Source organism: Pleuronectes platessa, chromosome 7 (assembly GCF_947347685.1).
Source record: "Pleuronectes platessa chromosome 7, fPlePla1.1, whole genome shotgun sequence".
Classification (NCBI taxonomy): Eukaryota; Metazoa; Chordata; class Actinopteri; order Pleuronectiformes; family Pleuronectidae; genus Pleuronectes; species Pleuronectes platessa.
The window spans coordinates 2,666,051-2,687,038 of record NC_070632.1 but is presented as its reverse complement, the minus strand read 5'-3'; the positions used below and the strand labels follow the sequence as shown (position 1 = coordinate 2,687,038).

The following is a 20,988-nucleotide window of genomic DNA, read 5'->3' as shown; positions in this document are numbered from 1 at the left end:
GGGCAGATTAGCATCAGGAGGGTTCGACCTTCTGAGAGATTGATGCTCTCGTTACTCTGATCTCTGCTGGAAAGATCAGGATCTCAGAGACTGACGGAATTGTTTGTGTATCATCAACTCATGTTGTTGTTGTTGTTGTTGACACTCATGGAGAAGTTCAGAAGGTGAAATCTAAGCTAAGACAATAAATTCAAAGATGGTGGTGTCATGGCATCTCCGTCTCTCTCGCTCTAATCTCTCTCCTCTCGCTCTACTGCGGAATTCAATTCAGCCTCAGAAGGAAAAGGTCACATGCACAAGTGAAAATGTGTCATCTGCATATTCATGATACACTTTGAGTATTTCTTTATGTCTATATGTGCTGTCAGGATTGGAAGAAACTTTCTATGTGGGTGTGATATTAAAATATATAAGAAGCACAGATGTGGAGTCGAATCGTCTCGGGGCCGAAAATCAGCCGAACAGAAAATCTGAATCTGCACAGAGAGGAAATCGAAAAAGGCCTCGAGAAACTTTCCACTTGATGAAACTCGGATTTGATTCTGCAGATGTTGTTCTCTCGCTGCGACCCGAGAAACAAAATGAGGTTTAGACTTCAACCTTTTCAAAGAAGTGCTTCAAAAGGGAGTTGAGGAAATTGTGCAGTTGTGTTTATCTGCCGAGACGCTGAGGAAACAATAAAGAGGAAGAGGAAGAGGAGAGGGAAGAGGAGAGGGAAGTGCTTCCTCAAGGCGCACAACATTAAAGCCACAGCAGTTCATTACCGAGTCGCTTCCTCACGCCGAATAAAACACAGGCAGCGCCGGGAGTTCTGGGAATAGTGTAGCTTTTAAACCACACACACACACACAGACACAAACACACAATTCTTTGCATGGACTCTGACACACATGCATTACGGAAGCAAAAGAGACACCCTGCTGTTCACATCTCTCGTTGGCAGCCGGGGGGGTAGCGTGTGTGTGTGTGTGTGTGTGTGTGTGTGTGTGTGTGTGTGTGTGTGTGTGTGTGTGTGTGTGTGTGCGTGCGTGTGAGTGTGTGTTCCTCTCAGCTGAGCACGCAGGATTTCTCTCCCTGAAGAAACAAAACTCCTCCGATGGACTAATTTCTCCAGTTGCTGCTTCAATCACACTCACATATACATGTAACTGTGCTGCAGGTGTGCAGGCGCATGATTCACGTGTGCAACTGCATCTTTTACACACACACACACACACACACACGTACAGCCACACACGTACACACACAAAGAGAGAGAGAGATACACTGACCTCTTTTGTACATTCCCAGAAGGTTTTAAGACATAAATATGGATAAAAAGAGGTAAAAGACCAATGTTTACTCAGGTTTGGAGGGTGTGTGTGTGTGTGTGTCTGTGTGTGTGTATGTGCATGTGTGTGTGTGGTACTGCTTTGTAATCTGCTCTCAGGACCCTGGGGGAAGTGGAATTGCAACACCTGATTATCCCGGAGCCCGAGCATCAACCAGAAAGGTAATTCTCCAGAGACAGATTGAAACTCTCTCTCTCTCTCTCTCTCTCTCTCTCTCTCTCTCTCTCTCTCTCTCTCTTTCTTCCAATTCCTCCGTTGTCCTTCTTTTTCCTTTTATCTTCTTTCTGGATCACACACACACACACACACACTCTCACACACAAAGACACACACACAAGTCCCATCGATAACACCTCCTTCCCAGCACCTCTGCGTCTCTCAATCCGTTTATCCTCTCGATGCCTCCTCCTACTAGTCTCTCTCAATTACCCCCATCCCCCACGTCCACTCCTCCACTCCTCCACTCCTCCTCCTTCCTCTCTTTCATCACTCTGTTTGAAAGGCCTGGTGGTTTTGACGATGATTGCTGCAGAGAATTTTCCATCACTGGCGTAATTCAGCAAACTCTGCTGCCATTTCATTTCCTCAGACCGCTGCAATCAGAGGAAACGCTCAAGTGAAGGATCTGGGAGTGTGTGTCCTTTGTGTTTCATTTGTGAAGCTTTGCAGGACGGCAGGTATCAGGGCTGGATTTCACTTCTCTCAGTCGAGGCTCCGTCTGGAGTCTAGAAGAAGTTGCAGCGATTTCAAAATCCACGTGCGCACAGAGGTTGTATTGTGTCGCTCCGAGTGAGTGACAGCTAACGAGGCCGAGGTGGGTGAAGCCGCCCGGAGCCGAGTCGCTGCAGCAACAATGAGCTTCACAGAGCGGCAGCTCGCTTCACAGAGCGGCAGCTCGCTTCACAGAGCGGCAGCTCGCTTCACTTCAGTTCCATCACGTTCAGTCATCGCCCCGCTTACGCTCGAATGACTCGGATCATCCGAAACTCATCCGTGAGGAGATGGAACTCTTTTCTTCAGACGTGAGAAGCTCCAATGTGTTTATTATTATTCTATTTGTTCTTAAAACTCTCTTTCACAGACGCAGAAAATCCAACGTGTTCCTAAAAAACTTTAAACTTTAACTGTGTACGAACTCTTCGGAGTCGGCATGTGAACGGGACGGACCCATTGAGGTCGTATTGATTTTAAACTCGTCAGACTTGCTGATCAAAGACCTCAAAGCTCCTCGACTCTCACTTCTGTCTCTTATTGTTCACGTGTTAAACGTCTCTACTGTTCATCTTCATGAGAAGAAAGGAAAAACGATTGATTCATTAAAAAGTGATAAAGACTTTTCTATTAATCAAGCATTTCCTTCCTTTTAGAATTAGCAGGTGTTGCATGTCATTTGTGATTTGGAGGAAATATTAATAAAACTACATTCAGACTGAAATAGTTTGAGGTCTGATGATAAGAAGAGGCTTCGTTTCCTCTCCACACAAGAAGCACTGGATCCAACACGCCGCTGTAATCACCGTGATGAATCGAACATAACCGGCTCCGCTAATGGGTTCATTCATTTAGCTAATTAATCCACTGATTAGAAAATATTTCAGAGTCTGCACAGAACTTGTTTAGTTGAGCTCTGGAACCTTGAGTGAAGGCAGAGGCCGAGGGAAACGAGTGATTCTTCATTAAACCTGATGCAGGATGTGGAAAAATTAAATCCTTCACGGAGAAAGAAACAAAAAAACACACAAACTCAGATGTTTCTCAGCAGAAGTGAGGATCGTGTGAGAGGACCCACAAACCTCCTCAGCTGGATCCAGCAGGTTCACACATGTTCTCCAAGACTCTGTGTCACTTTGAAATGATCCTGACACACATGGGTTCCTGCCCGCCCAAGCCTGAACCTTTCAAAATAAAAGCGTGAAGTGATTCAGTGATGGAAATCAGGACCCATGACATCAGGGAAGAATCTGTGTCTGTCCGATATGGTGAAATTAGAAATAATCCTATTATCAAAATGATCTGTGGGACCAGATCTAATTACCAGTTACTGATCCCTGATTAGTTCTCATCATTTCAAGTGATTATATTTCCTGTAAGTCTGTTGATTTATTACGTTTTTGCCTCGATGCTCCATCCCGACTTTTACAGCTCAGAGAATCTCTCATTTCATTTCTGGATCGGGGAATCAGACGCATCATCCAACTATTTATTTATAGTCTTTGATCAGAGTGAATCACACTGTGTTCCTAAAGCCCGGCTACAATGCAGTCACAGTAGTTTGACTTCAGGGGACGGACATTATTTGGATAAGAGAGGAACCGTGTCCTCTTCTGAATTCATCTCTGAAAATAGTCAGAGCTCCTTCTCAGGCCCGAGCCACTGTAAAGATACAAGATAAGCTTTCATTGAGAGATCGGGATGTGGGATGTCCTCCTGGCCGAAGGCAGTCGATAATCAAACGCCATCTTTGATGTCACAGAGCGGCTGGAAGGATCAGAGCAGAGGGAGGGTTCCGTGAACAGCCTCGGGGCCTCGGCCGGCCTCAGATGGCAGAGAGCGACAGTGGGTGGCAAACTCACATCTCAGATAATCTTCCCAAAGCACAAGGAATGAAAAGCACTTCTGTATTTGGGCCGTGTGACGCCAGCTCTCCACAGAGAGGAGGTGGAGCAGCCGGCTGAACTCAGGTGCTCCTTCTTCTCTCTGAGCGTTAAGGAACCGGTGACTTCCACGTCCAGCTGAGGGACACAAGATAAATGGGTTTTCACCAACAGATCCACCTTTCCTCTGCTGTGACTCGGGACAGGGGTTCACAATGTGTTCATCTGACTTAACAGCACCTTGGATTTAAGTTTCTAAATGTTTTCTGTCCGTTGGGAAATGAAAACATTGATTGTCCAGATTTCAAAAGGGCAAATGTGGTTAATGTGATTTGAAAAATATCAATCACATGAATCCAAAGTTCATCCCAATCATTTAAAACTCTTTATCTGGAGGTCAAAGGGAAAATCAACATTATAATGACTGTTAACAGAGGAAATGTTCATAAAATGGATGTGAGGCTAAAGTGGTCATAAAATAAAAATATGCATCATCATTAACTATATTTTCTTTGTATTTGTATGTTCATATGTTAATATACAAGCTCACAAAGCTGCTGGATCATAAGTAAAGAAGCCTCAGTCATCAGTTTATCTTTGTGTCTGTTGAACTTGAAGCAGCAGACGATGTGTGAGACAGATGATTTGGGAGTTTGTCCCGTGACCTGGACGATAACCCCCCCCCCCCCGACAGGAAGCTGCAGCATGTGACCTGAAGCGGTTTAGCCGGGCAGCAGCGGAACATCTCCTCACAGAGCTGAGATCCAACATGACAGATTCAGGGGGACCCGAGGTAATGATGATTAAAGAGGACAGATTCATCCGCTGGTAAAAAAAAGTCCTGAAGCCGACGAGCCTCCGGCGTCACAGCACAGGGCCGCTGAGATCCTCCATCAGCCACCTTCCACTGCAGGGAGCCACATATCCTCCATCAGCCACCTTCCACTGCAGGGAGCCACATATCCTCCATCAGCCACCTTCCACTGCAGGGAGGCCACAGATCCTCCATCAGCCACCTTCCACTGCAGGGAGCCACAGATCCTCCATCAGCCACCTTCCACTGCAGGGAGGCCACAGATCCTCCATCAGCCACCTTCCACTGCAGGGAGCCACATATCCTCCATCAGCCACCTTCCACTGCAGGGAGGCCACAGATCCTCCATCAGCCACCTTCCACTGCAGGGAGCCACAGATCCTCCATCAGCCACCTTCCACTGCAGGGAGCCACAGATCCTCCATCAGCCACCTTCCACTGCAGGGAGGCCACAGATCCTCCATCAGCCACCTTCCACTGCAGGGAGCCACAGATCCTCCATCAGCCACCTTCCACTGCAGGGAGCCACAGATCCTCCATCAGCCACCTTCCACTGCAGGGAGCCACAGATCCTCCATCAGCCACCTTCCACTGCAGGGAGCCACAGATCCTCCATCAGCCACCTTCCACTGCAGGGAGCCACAGATCCTCCATCAGCCACCTTCCACTGCAGGGAGGCCACAGATCCTCCATCAGCCACCTTCCACTGCAGGGAGCCACAGATCCTCCATCAGCCACCTTCCACTGCAGGGAGCCACAGATCCTCCATCAGCCACCTTCCACTGCAGGGAGCCACAGATCCTCCATCAGCCACCTTCCACTGCAGGGAGGCCACAGATGGAACAGAGGCATCGTTGAGCTGTGTCCACACTCCAACACAAGGTTTACACTGAGCCTGAGGGACTGAGGAGACACTGCTGCTCCTGCTCCTTCTCCTGCTCCTCCTGCTGCTCCTTCTCCTTCTCCTGCTCCTCCTGCTGCTCCTGCTCCTCCTGCTGCTCCTGCTCCTCCTGCTCCTCCTGCTCCACACACTGTGACAGTGACAAATCTGTTCAGTAAAGAATGGGACGGTCATATTAGAAAACGCCTGCTCCACTAATTGCAATGAAAAGCACTGGAGGGGCGATGCATTCCCTCTCTGTGCATTATATATATATTACGCTATAGACTATAACTATATATATATATATATTTATTTGTTCCCCCACAGTTTCATAATGATAAACAGTAGAAGTCCTGCCCTGGTCTGTGGCCTGTTATCACATCCACAAACCTTTTACCCGTCCTTGGCAGACAGGGAGGATCTAGCTCATGTTCTGTAGAAGCTGTTTTCAGTGTTTCTGTTCATGTGTCAACAAGAAACGTTTCTCAACAGACAAACCTCAGCTTCACCGCTGGCTGGTAACTCTCTCCACACTATCCAGGACCCTGAAAGGTTTACTGATCCTCACAAGATCAGTGTTAATGCTGGAGAAGATCCTAAAGAGGAAACACAAACATCTCAAAGGTGACAATAACAACAGCTTCGTTAAGATCCAGTTCTCTTTGTCGGACCAGGAACTTTCCACCTAACTCATCTTTCTCCTCCTCTGCTCCCTGCTGTTCTTAATTCCGCCAGACTTACCATCTCTGCTGATGCGAACATCATCAGAGATTCACTTTCAGCTCCCTGAGTCTGTCCCTGTGCTTCTCACTTCCACTGGCCTGCAGCTAAACACCAGCTTCCTCCTCTCGGGGACGAGCAGATTTCCCTCAACGCAGAGATGAAGTGGTGGCAGAGAGTCGAGACGACTTCCTGAGCCGGAGCCGACTTCAACGTGCTGATGGAGAGTGGAGGAGATGTAACCTGAGGCCTTTCTTCCAACTCTCTGTGGGTTCACGTCAGTTTTAACGAGATTATTTTATGGCATTTGCAGAAAAATAAGTTTTAAACTTTATAGAGTTTGCTTTTCTTGTCATGTGTTTCCTGCAAAGATTTAGCAAACCCAGTCCCCTGCTGAAGCACGCGTGACCCATGGTCCCTGAATGCACCACAACATCTTCTTCTACCATGAGTAACAACATGTGCACATAACACACATGCATTCACTGTTTCAAGTTTTCAGACACACAACAGTCGTGTGAGTCTGTGAAATGGAGGAGGAGACCAGTGGAGGAGACCAGTGGAGGAGACCAGTGGGGGAGACCAGTGGGGGAGACAAGCAAATAACATGTCATGCATACGAGTGCATTTTACACACACGCACAGTTTATTTGTGTTCATAACAACACTGAAGAGTGTGTTGTTGCCACTTCACAGGATCCAGGAGATGATTAAAGTCCAGCTCACATCAGCCCAACTGGTCCCAGACCAGATCTACACACTATCATGGATTCATGTTGTGCACTGAAATCAATTCATCAAGCTAAAGAGTCTTGATACACCACAGGTTCAACCAGAAACACCCCCACTGCCTTTTGAATTACTCATCAAACCAGAGTAAAGGAATGACTCCTGTCTTCAGAGACGCTTCTTTAGAAGACACCAGCTGGGACAGACGTTTCCCCCAGACCCCGAGAGGACAACTTCACGAGGCTCACAGCCGCCGCCTCTTCCCAAAGCCGTGCACGAGGAGTTCAGACGAGGGGCGGCACGGAGGAGAGCCCCCCCACCCCCGGTGCCTCGTGCCGCTGAGGGATCTAGAGACAGTGAGTGACAGTGTCTTCACTACATGTGAGACTCCGTGTTGGACACCACAGTGAGGAGAGCTTACAGCACGACGGGAGGACGACAAGGTGTGTGTGTGTGTGTGTTTCACAGAAGCACATACAAGCACCTAGTATTTACACAAAAACACACACACACACACCTCCTTACATACACATTCTAGGATGAGATGTGTATGCGTGACTGGCTGAATGTAGAGCGACATGTTGGATCTCTGTAAACCCTCCACAGTGTGTTTTGTTGTGTCCTCTCTGTGGGACAACATGGACCCACTTCCTGCTGTCGATCTGAAGGATTAATTCTAATGCAACAAAAACACAATTATTCTTATATTCTGGGGATAATTGACTAAGAATAAAACTGATTGCTCCAAAGTCCTGAACACTGGACATTTGATTAGAGTCAGTCTGCAGAGAAATGGAAATGGCAACGAGCAGAATTATGAATTTAGGAATAATAAACAATTATTGACTAAATCAAATTGAAACTGCTGTAGGTGCAAAACAAGAACAAACAGAGAAGCGTCTCAGGGGGATTTTTGAAACAACCCGATGACAGTTGATAACCATTAATGTAAAAGCTACCGAGGAATGGTTGTTATCAGTGTGGAGCTGCAGCCCTGAAGCCTTCTGGGTAAAGATAAGGCTGGTGGTGAGACACAGAACTAACTGCAGAGTCTTAACACCACGAGCCGGAAGCTGTGGCTGCAACTGATAAGCTTTCCTACACAAGATCAAATCATACAACCCCCGAAAACAATGGTGCTGTTGTTTGTGTCTCTGTTAATAGTTTCAAATAGAAAACAATACGAGCAGCAGGAAGTTACACTTTTAACAAACAGGAAGGAACAATTTCAGGTTCGGGCACAAATCCCAAGAAGTCGAGTGATAAATGAAAGTTCATCTCGAGAGAGAGGAAAGTCTCCTGTGGTCGGATTTCAACCAGCAACTGAAATGAAATACCTGCTGCTGCTTCTTCATGGAACTAAAAGGTCAGAGGTTTGTATTCTGCTCATTGTGTAGTAGAAACACAACCAGCTGCTGCTTCCACACGTCGCTCCAGCCCCTCGAGTCTCATGTCAACGAGCTGCAAAGCCACAGAGCGGCTTCTCCTCTGGTTTCAGTGCAACAGAGACTCAAACGTCCTGATTCCATCTCTGCAGTGGGACTTTCATCTCGTGTTTATATAACACGCTTTGCATCGTGGGGACACTTAGGAGGAATAATCCATGTTGGCGTCCTGGCTCCTGAAAGTGATGCTAATGTGACGAGTAGTTTGATCCTTCATCTGGAGGATTTCTCTCACTCAGGCTGACATGAACCCAGGAGCCTTTTATAGGAACTCAGAAACTTTACCTGTACTTCCACCAGTGAGACCTTGTTCTAAACTTAGCTCCTTTACTGTAGGAGCAAAGTCCGGTGCTGCAGATTCCATCCCTGTGCAAGATGAGAACATGATTCCTCTGCTTGGGACGCAGGTAAAGTTTCTGAGTTCCTAAAAAAAAAGGCTCCTGGGTTCAGGAGAAGAACTGAACGTCCACAGAGGAACACGTCAGCCTGAGGCCGAGCATCAGAGAGAGAGAGAGAGAGAGAGAGAGAGAGAGAGAGAGAATGAAGAAAGACCCAGGATCCAGGGATTTGTTGTTTCTACAGCTCCACCACAGCTAACACACCCAGTCTCCTCGTGTTTAAGAAAGTGAAATGAAACGTTCCTGGATTCATCCCGTGATTTAAAACTGTTCAATGGAAATCTGTTCAGCAGTTTCTGATTAAACACTAAACACAATAGCCCAAGAATCCCCTTAAATCTAATCAACCTGCACCAGCTACACACACATAGAAAAATGGAGTGATTTCTTTCTTGGCCCATTTCCTGTCTCTCCGGGGACCTGGTTCCTCCTGGTCAGGTTGAAGATGGATTATCAGTTATTTGACATCATTCATCATGTCCAGTAAAATGAAAACACTGTGGTTCTGGGCAGGTGAGATCATTTCGGATCCCGTCTCTGCTTCGTCCACTAACGGGTGTGAACTCCCCTGACACACGAGCATCAGATCGGAGCCGTTTGATGAAGGTGCTGACGACAGTGACATCTGTAGAAGTGGGAGCGTCGCACCTCCTCCGCCTGACAGACGAAGACGAGGGCTTAGACGAGGATCTGTCACCAGATTATCTCTGGTAACGTTTCTGTAGCTGAGGTGAGAGAGGGAAACATCCTCAGGAACATCACTCTTCATTCAACACGGAATGAAAAGTTCTGGGGGAAACGATGCAGAGAAAGGGAAAGTAGATTCTCCACAAATATGTAATGGGTTCTTCCCCCCCCCCCCCCCTCCACAGAATGTAATGGAACTGGGTTGAGTAGTTTTTTCCATCATCCTGCTGTCAAGCAATCAAACAAACAAACAAACAAACAAACAAACAGAGGGAAGAAGTTTCCTCTGGATGGAGCTGAGATCCTGGTGAATTCATAAGAGAGAGAGATCCCCCCCCCCCCCCCCCCCATTTCATTGCTCAGCGTGTTTATTGCATATTTTCATATCAAATATCTTTTATGATCCAGCAGTTCCCTCACTTATTCTCTTTATATAAATAAATAAATATCATATCATATAAACAGCCTCATTTGGAGGCTTCTCACAGCAACTGACCAAGAAAACTGAGTTGTGTACTTGAATGTCCCAGAGTACCTGTGTGTTACAGTAATGTCCCTGTGTGTTACAGTAATGTCCCTGTGTGTTACAGTAATGTCACTGAGTACCTGTGTGTTACAGTAATGTCCCTGTGTGTTACAGTAATGTCCCTGTGTGTTACAATAATGTCCCTGTGTAACTGTGTGTTGCAGTAATGTCCCTGTGTGTTACCGTAATGTCCCTGTGTGTTACAGTAATGTCCCTGTGTGTTACAATAATGTCCCTGTGTGTTACAGTAATGTCCCTGTGTGTTACAGTAATGTCCCTGTGTGTTACAATAATGTCCCTGTGTGTTACAGTAATGTCCCTGTGTGTTACAGTAATGTCCCTGTGTGTTACAATAATGTCCCTGTGTGTTACAGTAATGTCCCTGTGTGTTACAGTAATGTCCCTGTGTGTTACAGTAATGTCCCTGAGTACCTGTGTGTTACAGTAATGTCCCTGTGTGTTACAGTAATGTCCCTGAGTACCTGTGTGTTACAGTAATGTCCCTGTGTACCTGTGTGTTACAGTAATGTCCCTGTGTGTTACAGTAATGTCCCTGTGTGTTACAATAATGTCCCTGTGTGTTACAGTAATGTCCCTGAGTACCTGTGTGTTACAGTAATGTCCCTGTGTAACTGTGTGTTACAGTAATGTCCCTGCGTACCTGTGTGTTACAGTAAAGTCCCTGTGTAACTGTGTGTTACAGTAATGTCCCTGTGTACCTGTGTGTTACAGTAATGTCCCTGCGTACCTGTGTGTTACAGTAAAGTCCCTGTGTACCTGTGTGTTACAGTAATGTCCCTGTGTGTTACAGTAATGTCCCTGTGTGTTACAGTAAAGTCCCTGAGTACCTGTGTGTTACAGTTATGTCCCTGTGTGTTACAGTAATGTCCCTGTGTGTTACAGTAAAGTCCCTGCGTACCTGTGTGTTACAGTAATGTCCCTGGGTACCTGTGTGTTACAGTAATGTCCCTGTGTACCTGTGTGTTACAGTAATGTCCCTTTGTGTTACAGTAATGTACCTGTGTGTTACAATAATGTCCCTGTGTGTTACAGTAATGTCCCTGTGTGTTACAGTAAAGTCCCTGAGTACCTGTGTGTTACAGTAATGTCCCTGTGTGTTACAGTAATGTCCCTGCGTACCTGTGTGTTACAGTAATGTCCCTGTGTTACAGTAATATCCCTGAGTACCTGTGTGTTACAGAAATGTCCCTGTGTGTTACAGTAATGTCCCTGTGTCCCTGTGTGTTACAGTAATGTCCCTGTGTGTTACAGTAATGTACCTGTGTGTTACAGTAAAGTCCCTGTGTACCGTTGTGTTATTGTGTTGTTGCAGCCTGGACCCACTGATGTTTACAGTTGTGTTGTTTTCTTCATGCAACGATCCACATGCTCTATAGACCGTGACATCCAGATCTCATCTCACACCACAGTCATACATGTTTGATGACACAACAGACATGCAACGTACACTCAGATGCACACACACACACACACACACACACACACACACACACACACACACACACACACACACACACACACACACACACACACACACACACACACACACACACACACACACACACACACACACACACACACACACACACACACACTTAGGAGTCCACACTTCCGCCTGCACACTCCTCCAGTTCAGCAGACTGTCAACATGGATCAACTGTTGACTCATAAAGAGACGACTAAAAATAAGTCTTGCACTTGGCAGGAGAGAAACCGATCAGATCAGGAGGCAGCAGCACGTGAGGAGACAGATCCTCGCCTTCAGGCCTCGGATCCAGTTTCTGCCTCAGAAACAATCCTTCTCCTGCTTTTTAATCGTGTTCATCTCACGTCTACGCAGAGTGAGAACGAGCGGCTGTGAACCGAGGTGTTAAATTATGCCGGAGGTTCATCACGAGGCCTCAGCACAGCCGGCAGTGAAACACGGCACCAGCCAGAGGAGCCACCGGATACCACAGCACATCTCATCACCGCTGGGCTCACCGGGTGGAAACTGAACCTTGTTCCACATCGAGGCCAAAGTGTCGGGAGTTAGGAATAAAGATTAGAGACGGGAGAATCCTTCATTAGGCCCTAAACAGGGGGTTTTCTGTACTGCAGCAGCAGAGGGGATGAAAACATGCAGTATTAATATAGAGAAATATACAGTTAAGTATACGATGTTGTATATAATTTAAATAAGACGTCAAATTGTGTCTCTGCAATACAAATGTCCCTCCAGTGTCTATATCGGTATTTTGTCTTCGTATTATCAAATTGTTCACATCCCAACAATCTGTACAACCTGAGCTAACACGTTATACAAATCAATAAACCCTGAGAGAAGATTAAAGTACTGACACTGTCTTGTATATTAAAAAGATATGAAAATCTTGTCCTTCAATCAATAACTTATTTGATCTTTGTGTGTTTTTTTGTTTTTGGGATGTGAAGATGTTTACATGAAGGTATTAACATAATGATGTCATCACGGGGGAAGAACTGGAGGCTTCACTTCCTGAAACAAAAACAAACTTATCTCTTTAACCATAATGGTTTTAATCTTAAATCAATTTGAACATGATTTCATAAATACATGTTCTCCCTATTCCAGGTTTAATTTTAAACAGGATCCTGCAAACAACAGTTTCCTGAGGTCGGTTACGTGTGAAGAGCGAGACGTCTGTTGACAGAGGATTAAATTTACATCATTTATTAATTACTTTACTCGTTCTGTTGTTTTCATTACAGTTCATTATCATTTTATCAGAAACGTTTTGTTTTCAGAATCAATTTTCATGGAAAGTCAGTTTATTTACCGTTTTCCCCGATGACTCTTTTATTATGTTGCTGTTGGTGCAGATGTGCGTTTTACCAAATTAAAAAACTAGATTATAGGTTTATAATCACAATATAACTGCAGAGGTCAACATGGGACAGTTTGAAACTAAAGGTCGTCCCTGATGTTTGTCCTCTTGTAGCCTGCATATGTTTTTTGTCGGCTTGTGTGTCTTTAAATGTCGTCGCTGCAGAAACGGGCCCGAGGAGCAAATCTGTCACGAGCTGCCGGAGTCACCGATGATCAGGATTCAGAAGAGACTGAATAACGCTCAGTGACATTCTGACTGTTTCCAGGAGCCAGAGACTGGAGCAGAATTTAAATCCCACGTTTACATTCTGCTCAAGTGCTTCGTGTTTCACTCGCTCCGGTTATAAAACCTCGGGATGCGTTTCCCTACAGGACGAGTGTGAAGCTGCTCTGTATCTTCAAAGAGAAAGAACTGGTGTGTGTGTGTGTGTGTGTGTGTGTGTATGTGTGTGTTATAATCAGAGTTATCTTCTATTCAACCCAACAGGACGTCTCTGGATCAAACTACCGGCTGCAGCAGCAAATAAACACTCGGCCCGAACACGGCAGCTGACCGAGCTGCTGTGTGAGGTCAGAGGTCGACGTCAGCAGCTTGTTGGTTCATTCAGAAGTTGGAATAAAACACACAACTTTTGTCTCTTTGGTTGTCGTAGCCATCGGGAGCTAAATGATGAAGTGTGATGATACATGTCAGAGCTGGTGCAGAGGAGGCGGATGGAGCTCGGTGGACGTTACACCTGATCTGAGACCTTGGCCTCGAGGAGCTACACAGACTCATCAGGGAGATCTCCCACGTGAAGGCCAGGGTCTGACTGAGAAGGTCAGACGTGATATGAGGAGTCAGCAGCTCCACAGAGGAGAGTTAGTAAGGGAGACGTGGGGGTGCATCAGGCCCACCACCGAGCAGCTTTCAACTTCTACCTGTTTAAGTCGTCAGTCATCATATAAAGAGAATTACAAGTGAAACTCAGCAGAGCTCAAGTTCCAACAGGTCCTTTCAATTCAAATCACACTGCAGCGAGTCACTCCTCTTAACATGTCAGATTCTTTTCATCAACATCCATGAATTATTCTGTGAGAATAAAATATGTGTGTGACTGTGAGACATTAACCATGAAACTGGAGGGGGCCCCTCTGAGAGCTCACAACTCCACCGAGGCTAAATGGACAAATTCACAAAATACAAAGAGTTCTTTCTCGTCCTGTGTTTCATCCTGAAAACAAGTTTCATCAAAATCTTTTTCACAAACAAACAGACGGGAGCAAAACACCTCCACTGCAGGGGAAATAAAAAATACCTTCACTTTAAGTTCTGTATTTTAAACTCACTGTTCAGACGAGTAATTTATTTATTTAGTATTTAAAATTTAGATTCTGTGAGAGCTCAGGATTCAGAAGGTGAGCTGAGGTATGACATCACCTTTGTGTACAAGTACAGGAACATTTAGTGCTTGAGATTATTATTCATATATTCATATAACACTGCAGTATTTACAGGTAAGTATATTTATATAATATTTTGTGTGTGTACCTGCAGGTAGTTGCAGCTGCCGCCTGTTCTCCTGTTTCCTGATTCTCTTACTTGTTTAAATGTTTTCAAGGAACTTATTTAAACTGCTGGCAAATTGAAGTCTGCTCATTTTGTACTTTGTGAGTTTATTGTTTTTTCCCTCTTCACTTCTCTATTATTTTGTTATTGTGTTATTCAGAATTTGAAATGTTTGTGTTCTGCCTCTGGTGTTTCCTCGTTGATAATTTATAAGATTAATGACGGAGTTTCCTCAGTTCCTGTTTGTTCTGAGTCTTTTATTTATAACAAATGTATTTTGTGAAAGCAATGGGTGACTCGCGGGGGGGGGGGGTTGTTTTATGACAGCTGTGGAAATAAATTCTGATTGATGTATGGATTGATTAATTGATTGATGGGGGGAGGGAGGGAGGAAGAGTGGAGAGAAGAGAGATGAGTCTGGACAACAGAGACGAGGAGACGGGACTCAAGTCCTCTCCGTCTTCTACCATCATGAGCGAAGTGAAGCCAAATCAGCTTGATCTCCCCCTGGTGGCTGGGGGCAGTATATGTTTCACAAAGCCCACTTCCTCCACGTTAGCTGATGGGCCATGCAGCAAAACAAAGAAAATCTAAAGCACACTTTAAATAGATTCGATGAAGTCTGATCTGAGGTAGTTCTCATTAAAGTCTGCTTCTGATGATTGTTTCTGGCTCCTTTATGAGGTCATCATCAACAGATGTTATTGTTTGTATATTTCGGCTTCATTTCTGAATCATGGAAGAACAACTATTTTAAAGTTGTTCTTACCTTCTTCTGTCTCTTTTACTGCGTATTTCATTTTTTCAGATTCTGAGTCAAGGCCAGTGAGAGTTCAGTTTGTGTATTTTCTCTGTTACCGGTGAATTCTCCTCATTCCAACCTGCAGCTCTGCAGTCTGGTCTTTTTGTATCAGGGACAAACCATAAACACATAAACACATCACCCCCCCCCCCCCCCCTGCTGATGACTGGATCTGGCACCGGCTCCGAGGGGCGATGCAGTGTAGAGGAGTGAGCCTGGCACTCCGGAGGATACATCCACTCACCCGCTGTGACCCCAGAGCCCTTTCAGATTCTATTAGCATGTCTGAACAGCTCCCATCACTCTGCCTCCCTCCATGTTAATGACCAGCAGGTATCATACAAACACCTGTCTGCACAAAGAGGAGCCGGCGTTTTCATCTTCTTCAGTTTACATGTGAAATGTCTCGACTCTGCTGAACCACTGGGACACTACAGACTGTGAACCCCTCCAGTTTGGACACAGCGCCCCCTGTTGTGCAGCGACACTCTGACCTCACTCATCATCATTTTCACGTCTGGATTTATGACAGAAAAGAAAAGATGCAGGTGACGTTTAGAAGAAGAAGAACTGGTCGGTTCCACCTGAATATGAACTACTCAACTAATTCAACTGTGAAACACTAATTTTCTGTGTCTGTTGTTTCAGTATCTTATACAAACAATCCTCTTACACTGTACATCTTCTGTTTTGTATATATACCTCCACTTTTACCTAGTGTCCCTCTCCCCTGTGCTGGTGTGAATGAACCCTGCATCGACAGGATTGATCCAGATGTGATTGATAAACATCTGTCGGCCTCTTGTCCCTCAGTGAGGACGTTCTGCTGCCGTCCATCAGCCATGAAACAGGAAGACGGCTCCAGCGTTAATCATCTCACTTCATCTTCTCCCTCTTTCCTACATTCAGCTAGTGGATCATGTTCTGTCCCACTTATCTGAGGATAAAGGACGAGTTTGTCCCACTTCTTCAACGGGTTGACTCACTGAGGAGGAGGAGACAGAAAACCTGAGTGACCAGATTCAGTCAATGAGCTAAACCGACAGTGAACAGACCGACCTGAAGGAAACCATCACCTAGAGGGAATTTCATGTTCAGACAGAGAAGGAGAAGCTGCTCCAGCTCTGACCTGATTTCTGTTGTGAGACAAACGACCTAATCTGATTTCTCATTTCAGGCTGGACTTTAAGATTTGGCCAGCGGCGGCTGAAAATGGGGCAGTGACACAAACACAGATTAAAATGGGACAGCGGCTGTCAGTGGGTTCGATGCTGTGTTGGACTTTCATCCTCATGGAGACTTCAGTCACCGGTGGACTCGTTTCTCGTTTGTCCTGCGAGGAGATTAATCCATGAATTCGATTTCAACATCGACCAGCTGAGGAGGGGAAGCTTCTCCAAAGACCTGCTGGGGCGGGGGGGTCTATGACGTCACAAAAAGACGATAACGATGGAACTGAACTTGTTCACGTGGCCGATACCGAGATCAGGGAGTGAATACTGATATATCGGCAGATCCAAATATCTAAAGAACCACTCCTCAGATATCGTGTGCATTGAGAAATTGGCATTTAACAGTTCAACTATAAATCCTGTTGTAAATAATCATAAATACAGAAAACAGATGTCCACAACTACAAACAAATACGTAGACAAATGTAAGATGTAAACATGAATGCAAATCATTCTTGAGTGAATTAAAACTTGTATCTTTTCTTATCTTGATTTATATCTGCAGACAAATATGGCAATAATGAAATGCTCAAATCAATAGTTTTACATTTGGCCCACACTTTCCCACTGTCACAAGTACCATGAGAAACCTGGACAGACGGCTCCTGTTGCCAGATCTGGGCCACAGAGCCAAAGAGGGCCCCAATCATCTCTGTGCCATTTGGACCATATTCCCCATTTACCACAGGGGCCACTTCAGGTTCACATCAAGGTTCCACCTCGTCTAGAGAACCACATGTTTGACCCAAATAGTCCCACATTTGATTTGTGATATTTGGACCAAATTTTGCAATTTCACAAGTGGCCACTTTATGGTCACATCCATTCTATGTGGGCCACATCATCGCCTGACGTGGCCCACATCTGGTTGCTGTAGTTTCATATTCATATATAGTTCAATATACGTGTTGAGAAAATGCTAATGCACTATGCAGGCGAGGAGGAGGGGAAGCACGTGATTGGTTTAAATGTTGCTCCTCAGACTGGAAACATGTTTTGCTGTTTTAAGGGTTTACTATTCCCAGGAGCAGAAATCACAAATGTATCTTTAATTTGTGATTTTTATATTTATATCGACTGATTTGAAAGTTTCCACCTCGATCACATATTTGTCCTCATCGCTGTAATTAAAATGGATTTTCTGTATTTCAACGAATTGATTAAAAAGGACCCATGTTTCAATTAACTGGATTTCTCAAGCAGGGACTTGGAAATGTAAATTGCTCCCACTATTCTCTGGAGGCTCCTTAAACCAGCTTCCCTCCACTGCCGTGACCTTTGAGCAGACCCCCCCACCGCTGCACTGACCTTTGATGTGCTCGTTGACCACGCTCTCCAGTCGGTCCAGTCTCTCCATAATCCTCAGGGTTTCTCCTTTTCCGTCCTCCTCCAACTTTCTCTGCGCCTCGTCGCCGCCGCCGCTCTCCGCAACTTTGTGTCCTCCGGTGGCCACGTAGTTGGTGATCCAGCCCACGTACAGCAGGCACACGATGTTGGTCATCCCGCTGAGGATCACGCACGTTGACACCAAAGTTTTGGTTCTGCGTGAGCACAGCATCGCGACATCCCTCCCCGCGCTCCTGCAGGTGCCGGGCGCGCTCGGGCAGGTGGATCAACGAGCCGTCAGCGGAGCGACGCTGCGGGTCAGTGCGCATCAGGTCCCGGCTCAGGCATCGCACGAACCCGCCCCCCCCCCAGGAGGCTTTCACTGCTTCTCTGTATCCGACAGCATGAATAACATGTGTGGGGAGATTAGAGAGGGGGAGGAAGAGGAGGAAGAGGAGGAGGCTCCCCGCTGAGCAGCCGGTGAAATCAGGCTGCGCTCCGCCGCTGCAGAGCTGTCACAGTCCGCGCAGCAGCCTCCTCCCGCCGGCCTGGAGCCGTCATCCGGACCAATGGGAGGGGAGGGGGGCGGGGTCTGCACGGTAAATGCCGCCCCCCCCACCACCCGCACAGCTGGAGCTCAGGGAGGAGGGAGGTGAGGAAGAGGAGGGAGGTGAGGAAGAGGAGGAGGGTTAATGGAAATAAAACAGGTGCCTACGTCTGAAGTCTATGGTGCGTGCGTAAAAGTGGGTGTTTGTGATGTTTAAACCACGTGTGTTTGTGTGTGTGTTTGTGTGTGTGTGTGTGTGTGTGTGTGTGTGTGTGTGTGTGTGTGTGTGTGCGTGTGCTGGTGTGTGTGTGTCTTATGAAATGAGGACATTTTGGCCTCTCCTTACTCTGTAGGATTAGGGTTTAAATTTGTGATTAGGGGTAAAATGTGCATTGTGATTAGTGTACGTTTAAGTTTAGACATGAATTGTTCACGGTTAAGGTTTTGGATTCTGTCCATAATCTCTATAAATACATTTTACATGTGAACGTGCAGAATCTCGGGCCTGGAAGCTTCAAGGTTTCTATTTAGATCAATCACGTTTGAGCCGGCTCAGGAAACACGTCAGCTAATGAGTTCATCAACCATCATATGCAGATAGAGGTTAATAGAGATAGAACTATCAGTGTATGAAGTATGAAGAAGTATCAGTGTTTATTCAACTGATGAAAGGACAAAGTGGGACTGCAGCACTTGCAGGGACTGAGGGATTGTGGGTAAATGAGTGTGTTGAGCCTTGTTAAGCAGAGGGATGCTAGTGTGACCTTTCTCAAAGAGGAGACAGGTCACACAAATTTCTTACAGATTCTTAACTACCAGCCTCCAGATCTGACACAAGATTAACCTCATTATTCTGCAGGACATTTGTCTCGAACTCTTCAGCCGTGAACAGAATAGACAGAGGAGCAGCTGAGGGACATTAAACGACAGAGGACGAGCAGGAGGAGGAAAAAGAGCCTTTCTTAAAACACAGCCTCCATCATGTCCTTTCTTTCAAAGTTTAATTAACCAACACATTTTAAACTTTGTGCCAGGTTTGCTAAGTGAAGCCCAAACCTCGTGATCGCCCCCTGGTGGCTCAGTATACCCAAGGTATTACATATTTGATCAGATTTACCAATGTTGATGTATCGTGTTGAAGATACTGGAAGGTGTTGTACATTCCTTTCCTTGTTGATTTGTTCAAGAACAGACACACACACACGCACACACACACACACACACACACACAGCGACCACCTACCTGAGAGCTAATGTTACTTCAGAGCTTCACACCATCAACAGATGGATCTCACACTTAGAGCCCGGAGGCTGCTGCTTTCATCTTTGTCTTTCATCCGCTGCTTCGCCGATCAATCTCACACACACGCACATGCACACACACAGACACACACGCACACGCACACGCATACACACAGACACACACACAAACACACACACACACATGGCACTGAATTGAAAACTCTCCATTCACCCAAGAGCACTCTAGCAGATCCAGTCGACTCGCTTTGGTTATAAATAATACATTAGATCTAAAATATTAAGCCTCTCACTCTATTCTGCTTTCAGTCTTGTTCGACTGTCTGTCTGTCTGAGTCTAATTCACCTGCTGCCACGATGAGCCAAGCCTTATAATGTTTTTCATTTAGTAAATAACAGGAAACTTACATTTAGTACATTTCAGCTGAGCGCTCGTGTGGAGAGCAGCTCCCTGCACATCTGGATCCTCTGGACCTAGACACCCCTCGTTGTGGGGACGTCTCAGTTGGACAGACGCCGTCTCTCGGCCTCGTTCAGACGCCATTGGGCTGGTTATGTGGGGCCATGCCCGTCTGCAGCGAGGGCTTAATCAAATCAGTGTGCGGGTGGATCAATTGAAAAACCCTCCGTGTTGACAAGTGTCGGCTGTGACAGGAATGATGCAAACCGTGGCCCGTGTGCTGGAAGCTAATATCCCAATCAGACCTCATGGCCGAGAGGGACATGTGCAGGTTCCACAATGTCCTGAGACACCAGGTCCTGATTAAAGTACCTGACCTGTACTGCTTCATCATCTCATCTTCTAAAGCTGCCAAACACAAAGTGAATTCTAGCATCACTTCCAGGTAACAACCCTTTGATTCCAATCTGTACAAATAAGATATCTGCTTCCTGTGGTGAAGCACATCTCCAGTGTGGAGTTTAACTTGGTTGAACTTTGACCTGTGACACGACCCACGCCTGCATTCATGTGTGTGTGAACGGGTTCTGAGACTTTCTGTGTGAAACATGTCGGCAACAAAATACAAAGAATCGCTGCTGAGAGTTATTAATAAAGTTGTTTTTATCAGTCAAGCACTTTTCAGATCTTTCTCTTCAAGCTGCAGCATCACTGCACTTTGACTTCTGTCTTTCAAACACTTCACATTTAGGAAGAGGAAAAAAAAAACCTTCCTTCAATATCCCCGATGCTGAAGACGCTGGAGTGAAGGTGAAAAGGTCGTCAGGACCAAATCAGGTCTCAAGTTTGATCTGTTCATGTCCTTGAGCTGGGACA

At 45.8% G+C, this 20,988-nt stretch overlaps 1 protein-coding gene across 1 annotated transcript in view; it reads right to left on the bottom strand.

The window, feature by feature from the left end:
• The window catches only part of LOC128444703 (polypeptide N-acetylgalactosaminyltransferase 18), an 84,470-nt gene extending 66,333 nt beyond the window's left edge, over nucleotides 1–18,137 (bottom strand). The window contains exon 1 of the mRNA XM_053427312.1: nucleotides 17,888–18,137. Within this exon, the coding sequence (XP_053283287.1) occupies nucleotides 17,888–18,137 (250 nt within the window). The remainder of the gene's footprint in view (nucleotides 1–17,887) is intronic.
• Between the last annotated feature and the right edge of the window lie 2,851 nt (nucleotides 18,138–20,988).